General features: G+C 32.3%; 1 protein-coding gene across 1 annotated transcript in view; it reads left to right on the forward strand.

The window, feature by feature from the left end:
* Positions 1 to 4,049: 4,049 nt before the first annotated feature.
* Positions 4,050 to 27,273, forward strand: part of LOC129218688 (probable nuclear hormone receptor HR3) — a 310,012-nt gene continuing 286,788 nt past the window's right edge. The window contains exon 1 of the mRNA XM_054853009.1: positions 4,050 to 4,125. Coding sequence (XP_054708984.1) covers positions 4,056 to 4,125 — 70 coding nt within the window. The 5' untranslated portion in view covers positions 4,050 to 4,055. The remainder of the gene's footprint in view (positions 4,126 to 27,273) is intronic.

The following is a 27,273-nucleotide window of genomic DNA, read 5'->3' on the forward strand; positions in this document are numbered from 1 at the left end:
GAACAAAATTACAAATAAAAATAAATGATAATGGCTTTTTCAGATTGAAATGAACTAATATCATTCTATACGTCCTCCTTCTAATATTTCGTAATATAATGACTATAACCCTTCCTTTTAACTTCCTTTCACGAAGTAAAGGAAGTATTGTATTCGCGAAAAAAAATTCACCAAAAAATAGGCCTTAATTTCCATTTTGCTCGCCCCCGAATGAACTTTGAGTTTATTTTTCAACCCGACCACACGTGGATATATGCCTAAGAACGTATAGACACCCGAAATATCCATTTTGACGATCACTGAATGAATTACAACGAGTTTTCTCGTGACGTCTGTATGTATGTATGTATGTATGTGGGCATGTACGTATGTGCGTATGTGTGCATGTATCTCGCATAACTAAAAACGGTATGTGCTAGAAAGTTGAAATTTGGTACGTAGACTCCTAGTGGGGTCTAGTTGTGCACCTCCCCTTTTGGTTGCATTCATATGTTTCTAAAGGGGTATTTTACGCCTTTTTGGGAGGAAATCATTGTTAATATCAATGCAAACTCAGGTGTTTTTATAATTTGGCAAACACTTGTTGATAGATCGCCAAGTTTTTCTGCCAACTTGGTGACACATTTGGCGGTTTTTTTTTTTGAACCAATGGATTACATTAAAATGTCCAATATTGGAAAAATTGATCTGTAAAACTTTTTTTGCTTCAGTTCGCACAAACTTGGGGTAAAATATTTAAAGTGTTTCTTTGCTTACTCCAATTCACTGTTATTATCATTAAATTGGCGTAGAAGGAAGTCATGTGATGCGAACATCAGCTTGTTACATATGTGGTTTAATCAGAAATAAATTAATTAATAAGTAAATGAAAATTATTAATTATTCAAAAATAAGAATAAAATTAACGTATTATGAAATTAGTTTTTTTTTATTGAATAAAAGAAAAGTGAAAAAGTCTTCTTTTTCTGAAAATCTACTGCTTCGGGTTTTCCATAATCAAGCAGTACATTTACCATTCCACGAATCAGTCATCGCTGAGACCTGTTTTTAAGACCTTACCTGCTCAGTAGTTTACACTATTTGTATATGTTGAACTAACTGGTAGAGTCAAAGACTTTTAACAGGAGATCAATGAAGCTTTAAAGAGAGTTTATAGGATATAAATGAACTGAACGTCAACCACGTTCAGTTCTCTCGCGACTTTTTGGTTGTGTGGTGAATATTTGCACTGCTGAAGAGACTTCATAGCAGCTTAGAAATTGCTATATGCTGTATTTTCTTGAGAATTTGTGCTTTATTTTCATTGTTTTTTCACTTTAATCATATTGTAGTGCAAAGTTGATTTGATTTAAAAGGGTAATGCATTCTCTCTTTCTCTCTCTCTCTCTCTCTCTCTCTCTCTCTCTCTCTCTCTCTCTCTATATATATATATATATATATATATATATATATATATATATATATATTAGGGTGGTTCAAAAATACATGTGAAAAAAAGTTTTCTCCTAGATAACGGGACACCCCTCAGTATTTTTAGACTTGTGGATAGTAATATACTGTAACAATTTTAGTTTCCTATTTCAACTGAAAGAGGGTGCTCAACTCCCTCCCCTAAACTTCATACGAATGGAGAGGGGGGTTAAAAAGTACATTGAACTGAAAAAACAATGCTACATATTATAAATATTATAATATACACTAGTAGCATGCATATTCATTGCATTAAAATAATTATTTACGAAAAAACAGCTGGGGAAATTAAATTTTTCTAAAATTGTAGAATTTTCTATATTACGGTTAATGTTAAATTAAGGGGTCATTGAGCACCATCTTAAAATTTGAGTAAGAAACTAAAACCTTTACAGTATAATGCTATAAGTCTAAAGAAAAATAGGGGGTTTCCTGGACTTCAGCTCGAAATTTTTTTTTTAACCACCCATATATATATATTATATATATATATATATATATATATATATCGTAATCTAAATATATATATATATATATATAATAATAATAATAAAAGTGAAAAATATTGAAAAGACCACACCAAAAGCCCATAGATGCGCAACGCAGCAAAACTAAAAAGCCAAGTAAATAAAAAATTAAGAAAACAGAATTTCAAATATTAAAGAAATTATAAATAATTAATGATGATAAAAAGGAAAAATGCAAACAGCTATTAAGTAGGAAAAGATAAAGTGTGAATCCAGAGCTCATCAGCCGTGGAGGATTCATTAATTATGGTCAAAAGACCAAAATTTTAACTATGTTTAAGCTCCAGTACATGCAATATAGAGTAACAATGGGCAAAAGCACCACTTGCTAAACTAAAAACAATAAACTAGAGCTCAAACCTAAAACTAAAAGCAGGGGGTTTCGCCTCGACTAATTAGGAAAACAAGTTCCGATAATTAGCTATCCACGGGACAGTACCTGCCTATAACAAAATTGTCTTACCTTGAAATCCATGTAAACAAAGCCGATTCCATTGTTCAACCTGATAAAATTCCATTCCAGTTGTCAACATAACAATAAAATAAAGATAAAAACATATCCAGAGGATCAATCCATAGACATACCGAGTCGCCTGTTTCCCACGTGTAAAAATTCATCCACCCCGGTGATTCATAAAAAATGGTTTGTCACGGTTGTATCATACATTTACACAGTTAAACAGTTTCAAAAGAAGCGAAATGCTCATCGAAGGCTATACTTAAGCAAATGTTTTCAACTAGAATTTTAGGGAAGTTATTATTAAAAAGTAAGTTTTTGAGTACTGAAATTTCTTGCTTAAATGCAGAAATGGTATTGCAAATTCTTTTTATTCTGATAGCTTGCGAAACAATGATGCCAATAAAAACCTTTTTACTTAAGCAAGAGGAAAAATCCTGTAAGCTGTTAACTGTGAAACATATAAGAGAGAGAGAGAGAGAGAAATTGTGAAAAGAGAAAATGGATTCAAAGTACATCAGCAATAAAAGCATTTTGAATTTTTTTTTTGCACTATAGTTTTTCGCGAAGAAAAAATAATTTATTAAAAAGCTTCTAAACGTTGAAAAAGTAAAATTAAGTATTAAGACTTTAACAAACTTTCAACCCCCGTTTTGCCATTCCGCAACAATAAAATATTCCTTCTTTCCGATTTTGAGAAAAACAAAACTTCCGCGCAATTTTTATCTTCCGTATCCCATCCCATCCTTACTCCGAAGTCGAAAAAAAGTTAAGAGAAGAGATAACCGACCGATCAAAGAGAAAATCCCCATCCGAAACTTCGAACCTCTCCTCCCTTTGGAAGAATGGCCTCGTCAGGTCCCGTACATACGAGAAGTGGCTGTAGAACGGAATTCGAGCTGCATACGGAAGAAGACAGTTAGGCGAAGCAGGTGGTTAGAAGCAAACGGGCTTGACAAAAAAGTTTACCGAAACGTGACTACTCGACAGTACGCCGCTGTTCAAGAATTATAAACAACACGCTTCCGCGCCACAGCAGAAAGAGCGCATTTGTGTTGAGTACTTTGACTCGCGCGGTGAAACTATCTGCGGACGAAGTTTTTGTTTCGCTTTCGGACAAGCTGCGGAGACTTGGTTTTTTAATTTCTTCTATTAATTGCTATGTCGCTTGTGCTCCGGATGATTTTTAAGCCACAGAGAGAAAAACTAAAAAACTGAATGGTGAATAATAGCAATTTTGCCTGCGAGAGAAACATTTTTGCTGACAACTCGCTCTGGAACTGAAACTTATATTTCAGGAATTAGTTCTTTAATTCCGACTCACCTAAAAAACTGTGCGTGTATGCCGCGACCCTGGATAACCCATGCCACCAAAATACTCCTTTCCGGAGTCGGATGAAAATATATCAGCAGGACGGAATCAACTGTATAGCATTCAGAACTATCTCGCGTCCTTTGAATTATTAGTAAATCAACAGTGTACTCGACTTTATACTTCGGTCTACTTGCAACTTTACAAGGCCTCCCAACTTGTCCTGATTTTTTTTGGACTCAGGGCATTTTCTGTCGTTTTGTGTTGATATTCAGAGGATCAGAAGCTGATGTCTTGGGCAACCAGCTTGGCCAAAGTGGAAGTAGCCCAACCACAAACTTCCGCGGGATCTATAAAAGGTCAGTGACTCTTGCGTTACGTTTTGTGTAAAGGATGTCGCACGTTAGCAGTGGAAGCAACTTGCGTGCTAAACTTAATTCGGAAAAAAGTTAATATAGTATAAGTTATAAAACTTCATATTGTATTCTTTGACCTTGTCCAGATTTCCGGAAATGGACACCACTTCTTAAAAGTCAACCAAATTAAATATGACATTATTGTTATATTACTAGAATGAATTTAAGGATATTATACTGAATGATCTAATTTAGAAATATACAAATCATCATTAACACTTTCATTATTTTAAACGAAATTTCTCATAACTGATGAAACCTTGTTTCCGTACATAATTGAATGATGGATCCATATTTGGACTTTGTTTCTTAAAGATTAAATGTCATTAACTCTTTGTTGATCATATACGCGTTCGCCATCATTCTTCAAAATCAAGTTTACAATTACGTTGTTTGCCATCTCTTTCAATTCTTCAGGGGCATCAAATGGAGATTGCCTTCTCTTAAACCAACCCCTTGTTAAAAAACAGTAGTTTTTAAGCAAATAATTTAAATGTGTCTCTTTAAATTTAAACTACTTTTTATACATACGTGCATAGATGAGATTATATAAACTTAATTTAAAGTTATTCAAAACAGTATTAAACGGTACGAATTCTTAATAATACCCTGACAAAAGTTAATAAATACCTTGATCATAAAACCATGTAAATTATATTCATATTTATTTAAAAATAATTATATTTAAATAAAATATAAAATTATGTTATGAATTTTGCATATGATCACAAAACTTGAAGATTATATACTCCTTCTATCATTCTTCAAAATAAAAATTAACTAGTTTTATTTCTACTCTTCGAAATTTAGAGAGATATCAAAATTTCCTTCTTCTTAACCAAGCCCTTGATTCAAAAAAGATAGTTTTTAAGAAAATTTTGAACTGTTTTTCATGAAAATGTAAACACTTTCTGTACATTCATGTAAACTTAATCTTATTTAAAATTAAAATTACGTCTCAATGCGAAAATATTTGTATTTTGTCATTATCATGTTTTAAAGAAGATGCATCCTGTTTTGTGAATTTCGTTAAAAATAGCTCTAAATCAGTTTTTTCTGCAAGGTCAATGTTCGCACCGGACAGATATTAGCTTCGACACCGGGTTAGGATAAAAAATATCATAAAATTTTAGAATGTTTATTAGCGGTTATGAACATAAATATGAAGATTACATCCTGTTTAATAACGTTTTGAATAAGTATAAATTAAGTTCATATAATTTCATCTAAAATTATCAAAATCTTGGAAGAGATAAAAACCTTATTTTGTCAAATTTTCCTAAACCTTAGTCTATAAGAACCAAACTTCTAACTTCAACTGTATAAGAAATTTTAAATGACTTTTTAAAATGTCCTAGTTAAATTTCAAATGTGTAGAAAGAAATCAGGGACTCCCGGGGGGGGGGGGGATTCAAGGATGCCTCCCGCTTAAGAAACTCTAAATTTTCCTTTTCTTTCTTTTTTTTTTTTTTTTTTGAGCGCAGAAAAGAACTAAAACTAACTTTTTCCCCTCCGAAATTTGATTACGTCCCTTTCCGATTTTTTTTTCTGCTCTACGCCACACATATAACTAGTTTTGTCCCACAAATTAAAAAAAAAAGTGACGAAATAATGAACTTTTGTACGTCATTTTTAACTTATGAAGACACAAGCACGCGCTCCAAAGTTTTTCTTTCGAATGTTTTTTATCGAATACAATCATTTGCTTTTTAAATTAAAGTTTATGATTGAACAATGAAACAAAATACTTTGCATTTCATAAGATTTCAAACCAAAAATAATAAAAATTTTTAAAAATTATTTTCAATCAGAATTTCAAACTTTCTGATTAAAAAAAATCATCTTGCATTTTATAAGGGCTTACTTTTGGAATTTCCCGATAAAAAACTTTTTTTCCCCCGTGGCGATACGGAGAAACCGCGCTTCTACTCTGTGACTTCCGGAAACATATTGCGTAACTTTTATCGACGTAAAAATCCCTTTTTTTCCTTACGATCGGTGAATACCCCTTTGCCGTAGATCGCGTGAAAGTGCTTCCTTTCCGCCAAACGTCGACATCCGAGTTTATTTGTGCTGCACGTGACCGCGAACGTTTCCCGCCAGGAATAGCGTTGTAGAAAAGTTGAGATTTATTTGACTTCTTTGCTGACACTGGATTTGTGCCGTTAAATTTGCCAACCGTTAACTTCTGGATGGTTTTATTTGCGATTTTAACATTCGCTCCTCTTCTTTCTTTGGGGAATTATTGTTGCTGAAAATAATCTGACAACTATTGTTTCTTAGAGACCCATTTTCAGAATTCTGATACATTAATATGTTTTTTTTTAATCATAATAACATCTTTTGTATCTTTTAATTTTGTTTTTAAACAGACAGATATACATTAAATAATTATTAATGTATTTTTTAAATTATGAAGTACAGTTTTTTGAGGAGAAAACTTGTCAGAATATCAAATATTTCATTGGAAAGGACATTATTTTCTTGGGAAAAAGTGTTCTCTCGTTATTTTCTCTAGTTATGTCCTGTTGAAAATTGCAATATAGTATTTTCAAAATGTGATACGTTACAGTAACATATCAATATTTTAACAATACTCATGAACAAAATGCTATTTCGAACGATAAAAAATCTCATGTAAAAAAATTAGCGAACCATCTTGGAGATATTTTATTGCCTCATATTTTTCGCTCTAAATAAATTGAAAATTTGATTATTTCGTGAAAATGAGGATTCATGCTTCATGAGTCCATTTATGACAGACCAAAGAGCCGGTTCATTGAAAGTACATTAATGCCGTGATAAGAAAAAATCCCTTAAGAAGGGAAAAAAAGGTGATCATTAAAGGTAGAATTTTGGACCTGCTCCTTACATAGCGCAAAGCGGGATAGTTCAAAGAGGTATTGCACAACTGCAGGTTTTAATACAAACGGTTGCCATTAAAAATCCCTACTCCCTGCTGCAAGCTGGGTGATTGTATATCTTTGGTAAACGTACGCAATGTAACATTCTTTAAAGTAAAACTTGTCAGAGCAGCAGTTGTTTCAAATTTAATTTGCAAATTTAAAGCAGTATATATTTAAATGGAAATATATTTTTTCGATCAAAATTCCATGTAAAAGAAGATTGTTTAGTTGTAATTTATCACCGTTCAATATATATATATATATATATATATATATATATTTCTCCACTTTATCAAGAGTTTTCTTACTTAGAGCTGAGAACAGTGGACGAAAGACTCGACATATTGTGGGCAAAAGTTATCTTTCAGAAAATATTCCCTTGAAACATTTAAATAAATATTTGTGTACCCTTTCTGCAAGAGTCACCTTCGAAATTACACCCATTTTGTATGAAAAGAAAATATTCCGCAGCTTCTAACTCCGCTGTTCATTTTCCTAAAATGCAAAAATGACGTCACATCTAAGTGATTACTTAACCGCTCAATCTAGTATGAGGGTGAATATTTTTTTTTCCTTCAATCCTAACATAAATCCGGAGACAAAAACGAAATTTAAATAATGAGTTGTTAGAATTATGGTGTTCCTTTGTATGCATACAATTATAAGCGCGAACACTTTAGCATATAGCTTTGTGTTTTTTGAGTTCTGAAGTAAAACATTTTAACCATAGTAGATTTTGGATTCAGTCATTTTAGTTTAACTACTTTTCTCCTTTTTCACAAACCACTCTATAATTTTTGTTCTGTGTCTTTTGAAGATTTTTTGCATTATCTTTTGATACTGAAAAGGTAAAACGATCATGTTCAAAACAAACTCAACTTGCATTTTTGAAAAGTATCGTAGTTTAAAAAAGTATCTACAACAGTTTTGTAAGAAAAGAAAACATTATTTATTGAACTTTTTACTCTACTTGGATATACATACGAAATAAGACAGACCTTAGTTCTAGATTCATTTATTATTAAACTAAAAGCTTCGGAGAAAGTTTTATTCAGTAAAGATAGCGAGTTAGTTACTCTTCAGATATCTCTTAGGGTTTTGCTGCATTAAGCTGGTTTCTTTTCGGAGTATGGTCCCCCCCCCCCCCCCCACATTTAGGTTATTATGTGAAACTTATTCCTTTTCATAAGATTTTCTTTTTATTCCATTCTGAATGATGTAACCACTTTTAAATAATGCAATCATGAATACTCCACTTGTTCATGTGTCTGTATGACTTGTTTATATGATTTAGTTGGGGAGGAGACATTCTTGTAGAGTTAAAATTTTTCTTTAATTTGGGAGGGAGAGAGGAGATGTTCATTGGGGGGGGGGGGAATATTTGAAGTTTTTTAGACTTTTCGAATACGGGGGTTTCATAGATCATTATACTGAAAAACTATGTTTTCTCACAGAAAATTTAGAAAATCTATCCAGTGCTAATTAGGACATTAGTGCTCAACATCTAACTATTAAAATGCACACCTTTTGATGTTGCGAAATTGAATTTTATTACAGCTGAGAGCTCGATTTTACGAGCTCGAAGAGAATAAGAATATGATCCATTTAAGGAACACTCCGGAAATTAAACGAGATTAGTAACTAATTTAGAAAATTTTGGTCCTAAACGGAAAGTTCGTAAAAACGAGTATTTGCTGTACTAATAAACGTCACCCGAAAACTTCGTCTTTGATGTTTTTCCAGATCTGTCTTGCAGTTGTCATTGTTTGATATTGAAACCGGTTGTTTTCGGAAAATTCATCGTACACCCGCTTTTTATATGTTTTTACATACTTATATTAAATAAATTCGAGCATTCCTTGATGTATTTTTTTTCATTACATGAGGCATATTACTTTTGTCAAAAAATTACATTATCATCGAAAACTTGAACAGGCAGTACCAAAAAAGCAGGGTTCTCTCCCCCCTCCCCTTGAGAGTGATGCCATATCCCTCCTTAATTGCCACGATCCCCCCCCCCCCCCCGGAACAAGAAATCCTCCCAAAATGAGAAAAAAAGTTTTCTCAAATTACCTCCTTCCTAAAAATTTCAATGACGCAGTCTATACCATGGACATCCCTCTCGTGGGCATCTATGGAAAAAAAAAGTCTACTTTAATTTACCTGCCCAAAAAATTTGTATCAGTAGTTATTATTGTTCATGTGCTTTTACAGCTAAGCCAATGTTATGCTGTTGCCATTTATTTGTGAAAAAAAAAAGAAAGAAAGCGCGGTACTGTGTTTTGCTTGTCAAACAAGACGTTCTCAGGGGGTGGGGCAGAGAGAAGGAGAAAATGAGACTGAGGGACTGCAAAAATTTGATTAGCAGCCTACATAAAATGTAGTACTTAAATCACTAGCTTTGATAATTGACAAAGGGTTTTATCGCTTACTAAGCCAAGACCTCTTATCAAGGCAGCAAACACGGTACGATAGCAACAGAGCTCATGCCCTTTACACATAAGCATTCTCTTAAAAAATCTATTTCAATTTTATTGCATTTATTAATTTTTTCTTCAACTCTTTTACGTACAATAATCGCCAATTCTACTTTAATCAACCTATATGCTTTATGACGGTTAAAACGATTTCATGTTATTAATTTTCTTATAGGAAAAGAAATGCTCTGTTTTTTAAACAATTCCATTTTTATAGACGCATCAAAAGACTCCAAATATGTTAGATATTTGTTTCATTGCTTGAACTTATGAAGAACATGGACTGTTCCTCTATAGCAATTAAAGCCAGAATATTTCCAGAAACGATACTTAAATTATACCTTTTGTCTCGGTAACGGACGTATCTGATTATATACGTCCGCTAATGAGCAAAAAATATTGTTCAAATTCTTCATTCGGCCAGTTTTAAAAATGTAAAAGTGTATCTCCTTCTTAAAGATTTTAAAATGAAACAAGGATAAGGATATAGCATATTTGAAGTCTCTATAGGGTGTTTTTTCGCACCTATTATTCTGTCTGTTACCGTGGAATTGCCTTTAAAAATTAAATCATTTTAATTTGTGCGGTTTTTTTTTGTGTGGCTTGTGCGATTTCAGTTAAGTAACTGTTCGCAGTTTTTGTCAATCACTCAGCAGGTTAACAAAATATTCACTATATCAGAAACTAGCTATTTCACTTCAGCCAGTGGGCTAAACTACTAGACCGGGATCTGAAGGGGGTTGAGCATGCATGGAGAGGCTGACGCAATATTATTTCTGATTATTGTTACAGGCACGATGGTGATTATGAAACCACATGTCGTCGCCCCCCTGGGTGGTCAACAACCCCGGGGGAGGGGGGAAAGCAGTGGGGGAGCCGTTTACTAAAACACTCATAACTCGAGAACCATATGAGATAAAACACTGAAAAAAGTGGCAATCGACGCAACAAAACAAGGGCTTCATAAAAGCTAAATATGATTATGGACCTATCTTTGTTGGTTTCTCAGTAAAATTCCATTTTTCGCAAACAAGCAAAATTTTTTAATAAAATGCGCAAAACAAACTTTTTTTGACCAAAATAAATTCCAAATAAAAATTGTTTGATTTTTTTTTCAAATAAAGTCCTAAATATCATTATTCAGTTTGTTAAAACTATTTAAGTACTGTTAACGCGTTGAAAAACAAAATGACAGTAGCAAGCTCGAACACGATTTGCAGTATAGTTCAGGATCTGAAGGGGGGTTCTGAGCATGCATGGAGATCTGACGCAAAATTATTTCTGATTAATGTCACAGGCAGTGTAGTGATTATGAAACCACATGTTGTCGCCCCCCCCCCTGGGTGGTCGACAACCCTGGGGAAGGGGGGAAAGAAGTGGGGGAGCTGTTTGCGAAAACACTCATAACTCGCGAACTATTTGAAATAAAACACTGAAAATAGTGGCAATCGACACAACAAAACAAGGCCTTCATAAAAGTTAAATATGACTGTGATCATATCTTTGTTAGTTTCTGAGTAAAATTCTATTTTTCACAAACAAGCAAAAATTTTGAATAAAATACGCATTTTTTGTTTTCAAATCATCAAAATTATTTAACTGTTTAGGAAACCAATAAAATCTGAAATATCATTATCCAGTTTGTTTAAAATTAATTAATATCAAAGCGTTGAAAAGTGAAATAAAAGCAAGCCCAAAAAGCATTTGAGGTAATTCACAAAAAAAAAAAAAGTTTGCGGAATGTACCTTGAAGACTCGACATAAATCATAGAAAATTTTGTGGCTCTCCTGTTTTGGCGGTTTTATTTCGTAATATTATCAAAACAATGTCCCAGTTAAGTAATTACTTAATTATTTAACCTTTAACGCATTATAGCTGCTTAGTATGGGTCACAATGGCACTTTTAAAAAAATTAAAACATGCAAGTTTGCAAGTACGAAGTACTTACGGAAAGGATAAACTATCAGGATAACCCTTTTGCAGATTTTACACCTGAGTTATGAAACATAGTGAGCGAGGCTATTGCCACATAAGCAGCATCAAAATTTTAGTGGAACGTTAAAGAAAATGTGAATGGTCTCTTATCCAGAGAAGTCCTGCAATGATAATGTCTTCTATAGCGACTGCGAAACAGCAAAAGAAAACCAAAAAAAAAAACATTTAACCTGGGAAATGTTAGCTTAAAAGTGTTGTTAGTACATCTAAAAATCATTCCCATACAATGAGCTCAATGATAGGTTAGGTTCATCAGAATGTTTCACTGAAGCAAAGCGAGAGGTCCGATTTCGTGAATGTAATTGAAAATGATACTTCTTGCAGCAAAACTCTAGAAGAAGCACCCTATTTTAAGAACAAAGTTCACGTTATCGATGGAATGACTCTGGTCCATAATGTCTCAAACACTACTTTCGAATGCAGCAAAGATTTTGCAGGTCTCCAAATAAAAAATAATAAAATTTTCTCCCCAATAGTCAAACTACACGAGTGGACCTTAAACACGATCGGTACATCACACTGTCGTTTTCATAACTTGAAAACCAGAAGTTCATGAAAGTCTCCTTCGCTTATAAAAAAATCGCTAGGTACCAAACCAGTGGTTTTGTGTCATAGCCATTCCTGAAAATAAAAAGAACCTTTAAAAGTACATTTCTGAGTATGTAATATGTAACATATTCGTTCCTGCATCCAATCAGCTTCTGGTGTCTGGTAACTCTGAAAACGAAGATGAATATTATTTAAAATCTGAGAACCAAGTAATAAATTTCTCTGAAATGCCCGAGTCCAACCAGGACGAAGCACGCAACAGAATCTATATTCCTGCATATGATTCAGTGCAGAATAGGGGGAAAAGTAACTAATAGTTTATAGATCAGAAACTAATGAATTTTTATTGGCAATCTTTGTTAAAGGACAGAGGTTGCCATTTCATGTGCTGGTGTTGTGGATAGGAAAAGAGTTTTAGGATGGCATCTATCTTAAGGAGCACTTACGGAAAAAAACATCTAAAATTTAACAAGCTTCTGATGCATTTTCCAACTGCGATTCAACAAGTAAAATAGGAACAAAAAAGTATGCTTTCTGTTTACCAAAAAAGTCGGAAACTTTTTTGTACACTAGAGTTATCATTAAAACAATATCTGAGAGCTTCAGAATTTAAACTGTTAGAAGCTGTAATATAAAAAAAATTGTCAAGAAAATAGGTATTTCTTTGCGAATGCAACCATTACACACAATAATTTCTTGTCATTTCCATCAGAAATAAATATGATATCAGCTCTCTACCATGCTCCTGCAATTCTTTCCAACATTCGCTAAGAAGTATTGCTCAACTGTACTATTGAATCAATTCCCCTGTACCTTATCAGTGCCTTTAGATGTAACCAAGTTTGGGCTTCACTTGAATGAAAATAAAACTAAGTCCCACACCTTATGATGTGGCCAGTGTTACCACAGAGTTTAATTCCACCCTGCGCAGGCAAGAACTGTAAATAATCTTGTAAATGTTTTATTAATAATTCATCTTGCTGTAAATACTGTGCTATTAAGGCTAAAGCAAAAACCCATGAACTACAAAATACTCGGAAGAGAACGATTCAACAGAACAATCACAAGTCAACAAAAAAGAGTATCATCTAGCTTTCAGAATTTCTGATATATTAATGCTTTATGTATGCATATTGATATTCTGCAATTATTTTTTAATGCACATTATTTTGCTAATTTTATTTAATTAGTTTTTTTAGAACTCTATTGTATAATTATATTGTATTTATATTCGTTCCCATAAAAGCTCAAAGATGCTTCTCATGTTTTATATTTATTTAGAACATATTATTTCTTGTATCATTGTTCTTTGTTGGGTAAATTATAAAAAACAATATCCGCAAAACAATACCCGCAATATTCTTTTGTGCAAATTGAAAATATAAATTAATAGAAATAAATAAAAATTACATTTGAATTGAAACTACTGTGGGCCTGGTTCCCTAGTTCCTCTCAAATTTAAAGTAGTATGTAACAAAATTAAAGTCATAATTGAATACTTTGCAATTAGGATAAGTTTGTAAACTGAAGAATGAATAGTTCGTCATAAGGATAATAAGGCTATTTTTTTCTCCTTAGCATACTGCCGTTTTATTCAATGCGCTAACTTAGGCAGGCTTGCATTTTCTATTTCGCTTTTTAACGCTCACGTTGGTAATAATTAAGTAGTTTTAAACAAACTGAATGATGAAGTTTCAGATTTTTTTGATTCCCTAAACGGTTAAATAATTTTAAAAAATAACTTATCTTTGGAGAAAAAGCTTTTCGTATTTTATTCCAAATTTTTTCATAGCTGCTAAAAAAGGAATTTTACTTATAAACCAACAAAGATAGAACTATAAACATATTTAGGTTTTTCAAGCCCTTGTTCTGTTGAAACTGTTGCCACATTTTTAGTGCTTTACCTCCTACGGTTCGCGAGTTATGAGTGTTTTAGTAAACTGCGTCCCCCTACTGCTTTCCCCCTCCCCCGGTGATGTCGACCGCCGAGGGGGGGACGACGACATGTGTTTTCATAATCACTATAGTGCCTGTAACAATAATCAAAAATAATTTTGCGTCAGGTCTTCCATGCATGCTCAAAACCCCCCTTCAGATCTTGAACAGTGTTCGAGCTTGCTACTGTCATTTTGTTTTTCAACGCGTTAACAGTACTTAAATAGTTTTAACAAACTGAATAATGATATTTAGGACTTTATTTGAAAAAAAATCAAACAATTTTGATTTGAAATTTATTTTGGTTAAAAAAAGTTTGTTTTGCGCATTTTATTCAAAAATTTGCTTGTTTGCGAAAAATGGAATTTTACTCAGAAACCAACAAAGATAGGTCCATAATCATATTTAGCTTTTATGAAGCCCTTGTTTTGCTGCGTCGATTGACACTTTTTTCAGTGTTTTATCTCAAATAGTTCGCGAGTTATGAGTGTTTTAACAAACGGCTCCCCCCACTGCTTTCCCCCTCCCCCGGGGTTGTCGACCACCCAGGGGGGCGACGACATGTGGTTTCATAATCACCATTGTGCCTGTAACAATAATCAGAAATAATATTGCGTCAGCCTTTCCATGTATGCTCAACCCCCTTCAGATCCTGGACTATACGTCCTATTGACTTAGTTCAACGAAAAATAAAAACCTGCCGATACATTGTCAATCGACAACACTTAATATACTTTTACAAAATTGATGTAAGGTTATGTGTTTCTGTTCTGTTCATATCATGTTCTTGGCTAGATATATGCGGAGTAAAACATATTCAATTTTTGAGCATTTTTTGCCTTACTGGGGGAATGTGGGGGGAAAGTGGAATATAGTTAGGACAATTCACCTTTTTCAGAATGAACAAATTGGAAATTTTGTTTTAAAATTACAATACAAAAAGATAGAACAATTCGTTTTACAATAAAGCTTGCATCGAAACATTATTTTTTATTTTTGGCACTAAATTTGTACCCTTTAAAAAATAGTTTGTTTCCCATGGGGCAAAGTGAAAATTGAAACGTTTTTTCTAATGAAATAGTTTCGATTTGATTAGTAAAAATATTTTTTATTAACTGAATGAGTAAATAAAAGAATGAGTAAATAAATGAATGGACAATGAAACAATAAACGAATAAATGAAAAAATGAAATATTTAATATGCATGTTAGATAAAAATAGAGTAAAAAAATAGTGAATGAATAAGAAAGTATGTAAATTAATGAATAAATCAGTGAATCATTAAATGAAGAAATGTACATGAGTTAATTAAGAAATAAATAAGTAAGTGTTTTAATAAATGATTGAATAATTGAAAGAAATAACTATTTCACTTTCCTTTTTGACTAATTGTACAAAACATTTAAAATAGAAATGTGCTTAAAACTAAACAAATAATGTGCCGAATATAAGTAGGTCTCACGTAATATTCACAATGTAAATAATAATAACTTTACATTTTATAATAAAAAAAATATTTTTTGACTTACAACAAAATATTACAATACGAGAATTAATTTTAGAAAACTGCATGTATGCTTTGATCCTTAGAGATAACTTTTTCTTGACTGGAATAGCCGGCATGTATTACTACATAGTTAAAGTTGAACAGATAGGTGGCGCCAAAAACAGAGTAAATATTTCACTATTCCCCTACCCCACATTCCCCCTACTTTACTTTCCTCTACTCATAAATTAGCTTAACGCACTTGAAATTTTGATCTACTCCTTTGAAACGAACATCATAAAAAAAATCGAAACAGCTCTACAAACTGGCATTCAAATGTCTGAATTTGTTTAGGATTCCAATCTTAGGATTAGAAGTTTTCAATAGAAGCATTAGCTTAATTTATTATAAATCATGCAACTGACTTTTTACTAAAACGAGCCAGGAAATAAATCTCTTTGTTGCTAGTCAAGCAAATTTCATTAGCAATAGTTTAATGAACAAAATCTGTCCAAGCTCTAAAATAGTTACAACTCCGAACTCCGTACAATCTAGGATCAGTACATGAGTTTCCCCGCGGTCTGGTGTTACTTTTCCCAGGCCCGCCGACACCCCTTGTCAGTTTGATCGCTAGGCTCCCTTCCTCCATGAATCTTATAAAAGAGCCTTTCGTCAGCCCTGGTTTTTCCTTTCGTTTAGCCTTCACTGCTAGTAACGCTCCGTTTGTTTTTCATATCGTCAAAATTAATAAATAAATAAATAATAATAATAATAATTTGAATTTTGTCATCTTGAATTTAAATTATGTTTTTCGCAATCACGAGTGTGTGTGTATATGTAGGCGTGTGTGTTTGTGTGTGGGGGTATGTGTGTTTGTGTGTAGGGGTATGTGTGTTTGTGTGTAGGGGGTATGTGTATGTGTGTAGGCATGTGTGTTTGTGTCTGTGTGCAGGCATGAGTGTGTGGGTAGTTGTGTGTATGTGTGTAGGTATGTGGGGGGGGGTATGTGTATGTGTGTATAGGCATATGTGTTTGTGTCTGTGTGTAGGAATGAGTGTGTGGGTAGGTGCAGGGGCTGCATTTCACCATTTCATTTGGGGGGTCGAGTTTCTTAAAAAACCCCAAAGCGAAACCAAACACACATTCGCTAACAAGAAGTTGTCAAAAAATCGGTTTAGTATAAATAAAATTAGTGTTTAGAAACAATTAAAATTTTGATTCATTGACTAAAAAGTTATCATACAAAACATCTCGCTACTAAAGTTTTTATACCTTTTGGAGAAGTTATAATGCATGATTTTTGGGATTCGGAAGAGCAGGGGAATCGTGTTACTAATCTATCAGTGCTCAATGTCGTGCTGTTTTGCCAGTTCAGCTAAATAGAAAAGGGTTTTTTTCCCCTTTGTGCTTCGAAAATATTTCTCTAACTTCCTGAGACATAAAAAAAAATCTTTCTTTGCTAGCTGAGCTTAATAGTTAAAAAATAATTGAAGTAACACTAAGTTATGTATGAAAACACTTTTTATAGCTTGCTCTTCAAAATCACCCAGGTTACTTCAAAAACTATGAGGGGCTTAAACTTTTCATCATTGAATAATCTAGTCATGTCGGCGCTCTCAGCTTCAATGAGATATCATCTGCCTCCAGCTCTGTTATTAACTATTCCAGACTGATGAATCCATAACAAGGACGAAACTGCAGTCTCTGGATGTGAAAACCATTCTGTCGGTATATTGCTTGTAATTTTTCTTGCCTCATGCTAAAAATTTTACTCACAATTGAAATATTTTATTTTTCGTTTTCAAAATTCAATCCAAAATCCATAATCCCAGCCAACCATACAGAAAAATAATTATCATCAAATCGAGTGTTAATTTCATTCGAAACTGAATCTATTACTTCATACATAATATTCAAAAATCAATGTTTGACTTCACATCATCATTTGGATTTTTGTCACTTTTTTTTTTTTTTTTTTTTGCGCCTTTTTAAAATTGGCGTGGAGGAAAAAATTTTTTTGAAAAATTTCACGATTGATTGAAATATACATCTATAAAAAATCTATTTTCAGTTTCAATTGTAGATTGAACTGTGGTTTGAATAGTCGAGTAGCGGATTGAAGATATAGATTTTGATAGAGTAAAGCATTTTTCAAAAACCTTTTCCCGATGCAAACAAATTGGATAAAAATTAAAACGAAGTCATACATGCTAAAGGGCATGAGCTTTTTCACCATTGAAATAATCGTTTTGCAATAATTCTTTCAGTCGTCAAATCACTGCTTTGAAGTTATAGAAAAATGTTTTTATCGTTTTAACTCTTGAAGATTATCTTGTGTCACTCCGCGATTGCATAATTATAGAGCCCCATAAAAGGTATTTGGTTGATATGTCTTTTTTTATTCAATTATCACATGCATTTTTAAGAAGTTTCTATGAAAGCATTATAATGTATTGAGCAGCTGAAACGTGTTTCTAACAGAAGAAAGCGATGAACACTCATTAAATAAGTATACACTTAAAAAATGAGCGTAAAAGTGAATGTAAATTATCAAGGAATTTTCTTGTGAAAACCATGCGGCCACACCACTTTTCACGGGCCTCTCATATTGGACACACCATCGTTACACTGGGCACACAAGTGCGAAATATTTAGCCTATATGAGGCAATGTCTTCTTTAGTTAAAATTAACCATGGTTCTCTATCAGTTTTCTTTGTTCTGAAAAAGCCGAAAATACTTCATGAATTTCTAAGTTATCATCCAAATAACGAAAAACACTTTTTATAGTCTCTCTGAGAATGTGTCGAGTTTCGTCAAATAGTTGCTGAAAACCAGCGAGATTTCCTTTAATGAACATTGATTTCCGACTTACATAAATTGAATTCACCCATTTTCTATCATTCTGCTCAAAAAATTTGGGGGGTGCGACCGCCCCTCTTGACCCCCCTATTTGCCGCCCCTGGTAGGTGTGTGTATGTGAGTGTGTAGGTGTGTGTGTGTTTGTGTGTGTATGTGTTTGTGTATGTGTGTAGGTGATGCTGCGGAAGGTGCTGGTGGGAAAATAAAATCATGGGAACGCCAAAAACAGTCAAGTGAGAACAATAAGCAATCGTGATTGCTCAGAAAAAAAAAAAAAAAAAACACTTCAAACTGCATTTACTGATACATTCAATCCCACTACTCAAGTTTTCATTGAACTATTCTTGCGATTTACGTAAATATTTCGAAGTTTTTTAAGCTGTGTATCATTAGCTTCTATGGCGTAGGCTTAAAACACGAACGTGAATACATAGCTCTTAGTGTTTCACCTAATAGTGTTCCTCCCAATTATTTTCTAAATCTCGACTAATTAAAAGAGTTCTGAAAGTTGTTGAAGCAACATTTCTATATTAACAGGTTTACGTTTTTTGTGGAAAATAACAAAGTTTTCTTTCTCGTCTGGGTGTGGAATACTAAGAAATGGAACAATTTATATTTATTCTATTTTCAGAAGCTCAAGCTTTCTGCGAACTCACCATTACCGCTCGCGAGAGTGGAAAAAATAGTGTGATGCATTACTATTGTTTTCTTTTTTTTTCTGCTCCAGTTTTTTATTTTTAGTTCTCGATACGAAAATGACGTAAATAAACTGTACCATTATGTAAAGCATTATAAATAAACCAATTTTTAATTGACTGGTGCCCTGTCGAATGTCGAGTACTACAGATGAACTTTCTGGCAACTTTCTGGCAAAGTTATACATATTTTCTTTTTGATAGTAAACTTAAAGCTACTTCTAATATATTTTGATGCTATCCTAGTAAATACCGCAATGAATATATGTTTCTACTAAATAACAAACGCGATAATTATTTGCTTTTTGCAACACATTGATAGTAATTTAGATTGTTTAAGTTCAAAAATATAATTCTCACTTGATATGAGAAACCATATAATTCATAATTTGGTAAAACCTCTTTTTGTATTCCTTCAAAACCTTTTGTGTTTTGTTTGCTGAGTGGTAACTACTCAGCATTTTTGCTGTAATCTAAGATTACAGTACATCTAATTTAGATTGTTCAAGTACAGAAATAGAATTCTCACTTGATATAGAAAAACTGATAATTTATACTTTAGTAGAATCTTTTTTGAATTCCTTTAAAATCTTTTGTGTTTTATTTGCTGAGGGGTATAATAACGTTTACTTCAATTGCAAATTGCTATGAAACACGTAGAGTAGTCCTTAAACTGCAAAGATTCAGCAAGCAAGTGAAGTCTGTGGGGCACTGATGTAGAAGTTGCGTGATTACGCTTGAGAACGAGCATTTGAAGTGTTAGAGAGAGGCATTTTTCAATCTGTATTTTAAAAATGATTGCCTGCTTCTTATTTCTAAATTTACTATAATTATATTTTAATAATATATATTCTAAGTTTACTATTTTTTCATGATTTATAATTCTTTTGATGCATGACAAATGTAGTAACTGAAATTCTAAGGAATATATTCTCAACATTTCACTCAACAATACTGCTATTAGCTCTGCCGTAAATAGATTTTATTTAAAATTTCCAAACTAAATTCAAATGATGAAAGGTAGGAAAAAGGTAACCAAACACCACATGGAATTCTTTCCGCCTTACAAGTTACATAACATCTAAAATGAAACCGGGCTAGTTCTCCCGTACTAATATTAACATCACTACCATCTATGATTAAAAAATCAATAAAATCCTTTTCAACAAAATATTTTGTACGCCGCACATGACAATTTTTTTAGATTGGAAAAGAGGTTAGGAACACAATTTAAGTTGCAGAATTCATGATTTCTTTTCTTTTTTTTTTCGAATTTCTTTTTGATACTACTTTTGAAAAAAAAACTTTTCCTGAAATATGATTCCACAGACGGAAAAAAAAGCAACATTGTGATTTTAAAGCTATTGATAAAAGTGAAATTCACTTAACAAATTTACATTTACCGAACAATCCTGAACACAGTAACATAATTATTTTTTAACCAAGTTAACAGTTTAACTTAGTTTAATTGTTTTTAACAAGATTTAAGGTAGCTTGCTCGTTACGATTGAGTTTCGGTAACAGTTAATTCACTATAAATTCAAATCTTATGTTTCATGAAACTGATTTTTACAAAAGAGACATTTAATTTTTCATCATTTCTTGTAGAAGAAAACAAAACTGGTTGGTGTTGTTCGGAAAAAAAAAAAAAAAAAACGCAAGCTTCAACATTTTTTGAATTGCTACCTACAATGCTCAAAACATTCCAATTATTTTCATGAAAATTTCGTTGAAGTTTCGTGAAACTTGTCCCCGAAAAAAAAAGTTTGAAGATCTTTCCGTGAAAAATGTTTTACTTAAATCCGAGTTATGCTTGTAATATGAGTCTTATGAGGTTGTTTTCTTTAGTAAGAGGATATTTTCTGATTAAAATACTTAGTTTTCAATTTAATTGAGACTAATACCTTTCTTTGCCCTGTATTTGAAGTGACTTTAGATTAACTCGTTTGAAAATACAAATGTAATCTCTCAGAAATTGAATGTTTATATTGATATTTTAAGAGTACCTTTTTATAACTTTTGCAGTTTTTGTCGGTAAAAGTATCGGTATTGTTCGTATTTCATTAAGGGTGAAATATTGAATAATTTAACGTCCTTGAAAAGAAATTTCCTTGCTTACCTATGTGTATTTTCAATATTGGTTATTTTTATTCTTCTTAATCGAAAGTACAAGAGCTTAAACTTTTTTAAAACACTGAACGAAAAGGACTGAATGGCTGTTACGGGGTTATGTCTCCTAAGCTGCAAATTTATTTTATAAATTATCAAATAAATATAGTTTATATGAATCATAATTTTCTTTTACGTTTTCGGGAAATCAGAATCTTAATATTAGGCAAAAACAAAGTTCCTGAATTGTTAAAAAATACAGGATTTTTTTTTTTTTTAAACGCCTCATACTTCCTTATTCTACCAAAAAGTTATAATCCTCAAAAGCGTAGTAAGAAGAAACAGTAAGATAGTATTCTTATCTTTCTTATGTTATAAAAAAGAGGCCTGGCCATATTTGGTGTATATTAAACAAAACCTTTTTTGTGGGGATAGTTTAATTTCTTTAATTTTGATGTCTGTAACAAAACACTTATTAAAAAAAATGATTACATTAGTTAACTATGTTCAATCTTTAACTTTGTAGAAATGGATCTTTAAATGAGCTGTCTTGAACTGGACTGTTTCCTATTTCACGAATCATGGTTAATTGCACTATTAAATTCTTGATTATTCATAAATAAAAAAGTTGTTCATAAAATATTTCGAAGTGCATAAGACTTTCAAGAATTATAATTTCACGCTTAATGCCAAAAAAGTATTCGCATTTAGCTGTATCATTTAATGACACAGGAAAGAGATGTACGAACTAAACGTAATTGAAGGAAACTTTCCTTCTGTGAAAATGTTACAGCAACAAACCTGTTACGAACGTTACAACTGAACTCGAGCTTTGAGAGCACAAATGCGTAACTTTCATGCTTTTATGATTTGCTCTTTTACATTTTAAATATGAAAATGTTAACGGTTTCATTTGAAATGAAACCTTAATTTGATGAGGCAAATAGAAAAAGTTTAGTCATTCGGAAATGTTAAGCCGACAATGAAATTGAGTGGCTCATAATTTTGCTTGTCTCCAATTAGCTTCTGTGCTCTTTTTCCTAAAGATGTTTATCTCATTTTAATGTTTTTCGTCTTATTTTCGATATGTTTCGTTTCTTACTAAATTTTAATTCCGATAAGTCGTCCATAAAAGTAATCTGTTTGTCCTTGTATAGCGTCAAAAATAATATCAGTTTATTTGAGTTGCATTTTTCCTTTATGCAAGAATTTTCTCAAAGGAAAAAACAAATCTTCAATATATTGACGCGCTTGCACATTGCAGAAATTTTGTAAAATGTGTAAAAAATTGCAACATTTAATTAAAATATTTTACATGAAAAAAAAAATACTTTTCGGTCGCAGAATTTAAGAAAATGTGAAACGTCTCAATTCTTTCTCGCTTAGCGCAATCCAGTGCCAGCATTACTTTCTAAAAAAAACTAAATTTTATTAGATAAAGTGGGAAACGTTTGCGTAAGGTTGTGGCCAGGCCTGATGCGTTACAGTAAGTTATTGACTGTTGTGGTGGAAAGGTAAGAATGTTTATAATAATATAAAATAACAGGACCTGAAACTCTCTTAATAATTTCTTTTTTCGAGCATTCATAATTTTCCTTTTATTTTTAATGCTATTTCATTTTTAACTGCAATTTTTTTTAAAAGATTCTCAGTTTTGCACCTTTTATACTGATAATTCCAGCTTTCAAGAAACAGTTTTTGCGTATTCAGAAGCATGCTTAGGTCTTGTATCAAAACAAATCAAGGTATACTAGCACATTTTTTTTTTACTTAAGAAGGCAGTGATGGATGTTTAAAACCAATTTATGTGTGAAAAATTATAACAAACTTATCAATAAGTAAATAAGAGATATTGATTAAGATTTAATCAGCTGAATAACATTTTTTACAACATGATATTTTAAAATGTAATTTCCCTAAACAGTTTCGTTGTTGAAAATTATTCCAAATACTATTCTTCATGTTACCTGCCAGAACAGGATAATTTCTTATATCAATGCAAACAGATAAAAATCAAGTTTTCCCCCAACATTTCGCAGATTAAGAACACATTTTAAAATTTATTTTTCAGTTAACAGCTGTCACTGTGGCAGAAAGCATCTTTTTTGCTCCACAGCTTATTAAAATAATTATGAAAGATTAATTATTTTTTTTTTATTATGTTTGTATCAAAGAAAATTATTTCACAATTACGATTCTTCAGATATTATGTTTTGCGTTTTGGAAACGGGAAATTTTCTGTGGTAGCACCTCAAGAAAAATCTTTGCAACTAGAGAAATATTTTGAATAATAGCAAGATCTTGGTATCGCTTAAAAGCTATTAAGCTGAAAAATATTTTGACGGAAAAAAACTCGGCGTTTTCGTAGATTTTTGTATCTTCAAGTGTGTACAAATTAACCTTAAAAAAAAACTTACGCCAATGTATTCGGTAGGTTTTCCCTCGGTCAGACGTTTAAATGCTAGTGCTTTGTCTCATAAAAACTTAGTTTAATTTTTATCCACTTTTGTTCAGGGGGATGTGTACTAAATCGAAAGTATCAGCCCTACAATGTTTAAGATTTCAAGTACTGCATTTGTGCACTATGTACTTATGTGTGTGTTTTCATGTAAAAATGTTTGTATTTTTAAATTCTACTCAATCAGAAGTATTTTCACGATAGCAAATCTGCATTCGTAATGAATACCAAGAGCTTTGTTTAATATTTTAGTTTTTTAAGCTCTTTGAAATTTTATACTGAATAACAGGTTTGGTTATGTACGTATAATGTTTTGATTTATCTTTTCTCCGTTAATTAAAGTTTCAATTTATGTAATGTATTTGTAAGGTGTCAAAGGATTCTCTGTAAAAAATAACACTATGGAAAATGACTGAAACGCTTTCTATTCAGGCTGTACAGGGGCGTGCACAGAAGTTTTAGGGTTCTTCACAAATGACTTTTACGCCCAACCCTTCAATATTGTTTACCCCTACGTCCCTGAAAAATTTAAAAAATCTCAGACGCCCTTTAGGCTCGGGCCCGGGCCAACAGGTGTCCCTTTTCCTCCCCCGCCTCCTGTGACTGTAGATATGTCTTAATCCCACCGTTTTGTTGATATTTGTTTTCTAGTGAATTTGAATTACGGAACATTATTATGCTCACATACCTGACCCGCAAATGTTCAATCAACACAGGTTAAAAGTTTATTTAATCCTAAAGGACATTCTTGCTAGTCAACTGCATATAATATTCTCAGATAGCAGCAACTTTTGTACTTGAATTCAAACGAATCTAAATTACTGAGGCCCCTCAAGGCGAAGTTCAGGTCAGTTAACAGAGCTCTTTTTTCACATGACGGTGTAATTGCATTTCTTATTTCGCTTTTGAGTTACTCGGAAGAGGTTTTGTGGATATTTCTTTCACTAGTATCCTGTACAAAGATTTTGGAATCTAATTTAAAGTTCAAGTTAGATAAAGAAATATTAAAACCGGTTGTTCAGTTATGAAATTCCAGATTGTTTGTCCATGTAAATTGTTGTATTGCGAGTATATGGCACAACACTTACTGAGAAAGCGGGCAAAAGTTTCTTTCATACTTCACGAATTCAGATTTTTTTTTCACCTGCTTTGAACGTAAAACATTTGACCCCTTAAAGAACTGAAAGCCTCTTGTTGAACTAGCTCTCCAGAACTAGAGGCCCAACACTAGTAGAGCTAAGAGGCTTTTGAATAGATGGGGATGGTTGGTGCTTCCTCTTTCCGGGTTAAAAAAATGCAGTTTGTTGAGGCCCTAGAAGGCAAAGTTCAGGTCAGTTAACTGAACTTTTTTTCACATACAATATAATGACATTTTTAATTTTGCTTTTGAGTTACTTGGAAGAAGCTTTGCGGATATTTCTTTGACTCGTAATGAGATATTTTTTAATGTAGAAAAATGGCCGTATTAAATTTCATCTCGACCCAGTTTTAAGTTGTCAGAAAAGTTTAATCTGAGTGGCTACGACTACAAAGGCCAAGACTGATATTTCGAAATGAAACTTGAAGTTTCTTATTGTGGAATTTTGGAGGAACAAAAGCGACCATATTAATGAAATATTTTGGTTTTAGCTCATTTTTGCTATTTTCATAGCCATCATTTAATTGTTCAGGTAAATAATACTTTATTTACAAACTAAACATTTTATCACACTTCTTAATCGATTACATTTTTAATTTGGTGTTTTCCTTCATTTGAAGCTGCTCTTCAATCTTACAGGAATATATATATATATATATATATATATATATATATATATATATCCGATAAGTAAAAGGAATTTTAAAAAACAACTTTTGGATGACTTGTTAAGCGGGTAAAATTAAACTTGGTGACCAGTAAAGAAGGATCATTTTACAATACTGTGAATGAGAACCTGTCGGGACCAAAGAAATACGACCACTTAAACGGAGTGACCACTTAACCGGTCGACTACTTATTGAGGTTTCACTGTATAACATTTTATTTTAAAGTAGCAATGAGAAATAAAGGATTTTATTTTCGAATTCTCAATACGAAAAAAAGAAAGAAAAAAAACCCTAAAATTGCTATTATTAATACCACACATAAACATTATGTTTTCTGGTCAGGTTGATAATCTTTCATAATGCACACATTTGCATCTTTATGCATGCATACATACACATGTATGAACGCATATGTTACTACAATATATGCACATGTGTGTATAATTTACAGTTCGAGGTTTAACTCTTGCTTATTCAGGTAAGGCATAAAGAATTAGTCCTTAAACGCTGTGAATTTTAACGCTTTGGTGAGTACTTTTGTAACATTTCTTTCATGGCGAAGAATTGTGTTTATTTTCTATGTTTAATAAAAAAAAAATATTTCATAGAAGTGTTTGTGTGGTTGTTAATAAAACAGATAAGTTCCTCTAAAAATTTAATTTCTACTAGATCAGTAATGGAAAATAATGTGACACAAAAGACGTAACGAAGTAAAATACACGATGAAACCATAATCCTGAGCAGTAAAAATTATTTTACTGCACTTTAATGAAATAGTAATGCGTAATATGATGCTTCGAAGAAATAAAAATCAACAGCGGTTATTGAAAATCGTATAAAAACGGGGGAAAATTTGAAAATCAGGTGCTTCGAGGATAACATTTATGTAAATATATTTAAAATATTTGGTTTTAAAATGTGTCACTGGGGGGGGGGGGGGTGTCAATAAATCAGGTACGGTCACGTTTTTTTTTTTTTTTTTTTTTTTTTCAATATTTAATTTGATACTTGAGTGAACTATCTTTTAAAAATTTATTATATTAGGCTAGAAATAACATGCTTCTTGAATCTTTTGAAAGTCCTGTATTTAAGACATTTGGCGAAATTCTACTTGCTTATTCACATGACGTACAAAGCGCTCACATTTTTAAGATCTTATCAAGTGTAACATTAATGATTTTCAAACCAGCCTATTCACATTAGTCTTATTTGCATTCTTTATTGGAAAAAATCATTGTATCACTGAAAAACATATTTTGCTTTAGTTAAAATATTATATTTATCTTTGTAGAGTAAGCTTTTAAACTTCAGTAGTGGTCACTTCAAGGTTTATATTGAAAAAATAGGATTCCAGGTCTCCCAATGAATTCAAAAGTGCATCAAACGTGCAAGAGATATTACCTCCTGCACGTTTAAATCCATTGGAAAACCTGGAATCCTATTTTTTCAATTATAAACCTTGAAGGGGGCCACTACTGAAGCACTAACTAAGCACTGGCCACTACTGGTGTGTTTACCTTACATTAAACTAATACTTTAGAACTTTACCTATGCAGGTTTTTTATACTATGCAGGTTTTTTATACTACAGGTTTTTCATACTGAACAAATAAAAATAGAGATGAAAATGTCCAAGAGCACATAATTTAAGAGGGAAAAATGGTAACTGACTAACTTTGCTAATCAGATAAGTCATCAACAATGAACACTCTGGATGTTAGTGCGAAATAACAAGAACAGCTTGCTCAAAAGTGGTTTTAAATGTTATGTATGTGTGATTTTCAGGGGTGATTGTGTTCCGGTATTTTCATCTTG

The sequence above is a fragment of the Uloborus diversus genome, chromosome 3 (assembly GCF_026930045.1).
Source record: "Uloborus diversus isolate 005 chromosome 3, Udiv.v.3.1, whole genome shotgun sequence".
Taxonomy (NCBI): domain Eukaryota; kingdom Metazoa; phylum Arthropoda; class Arachnida; order Araneae; family Uloboridae; genus Uloborus; species Uloborus diversus.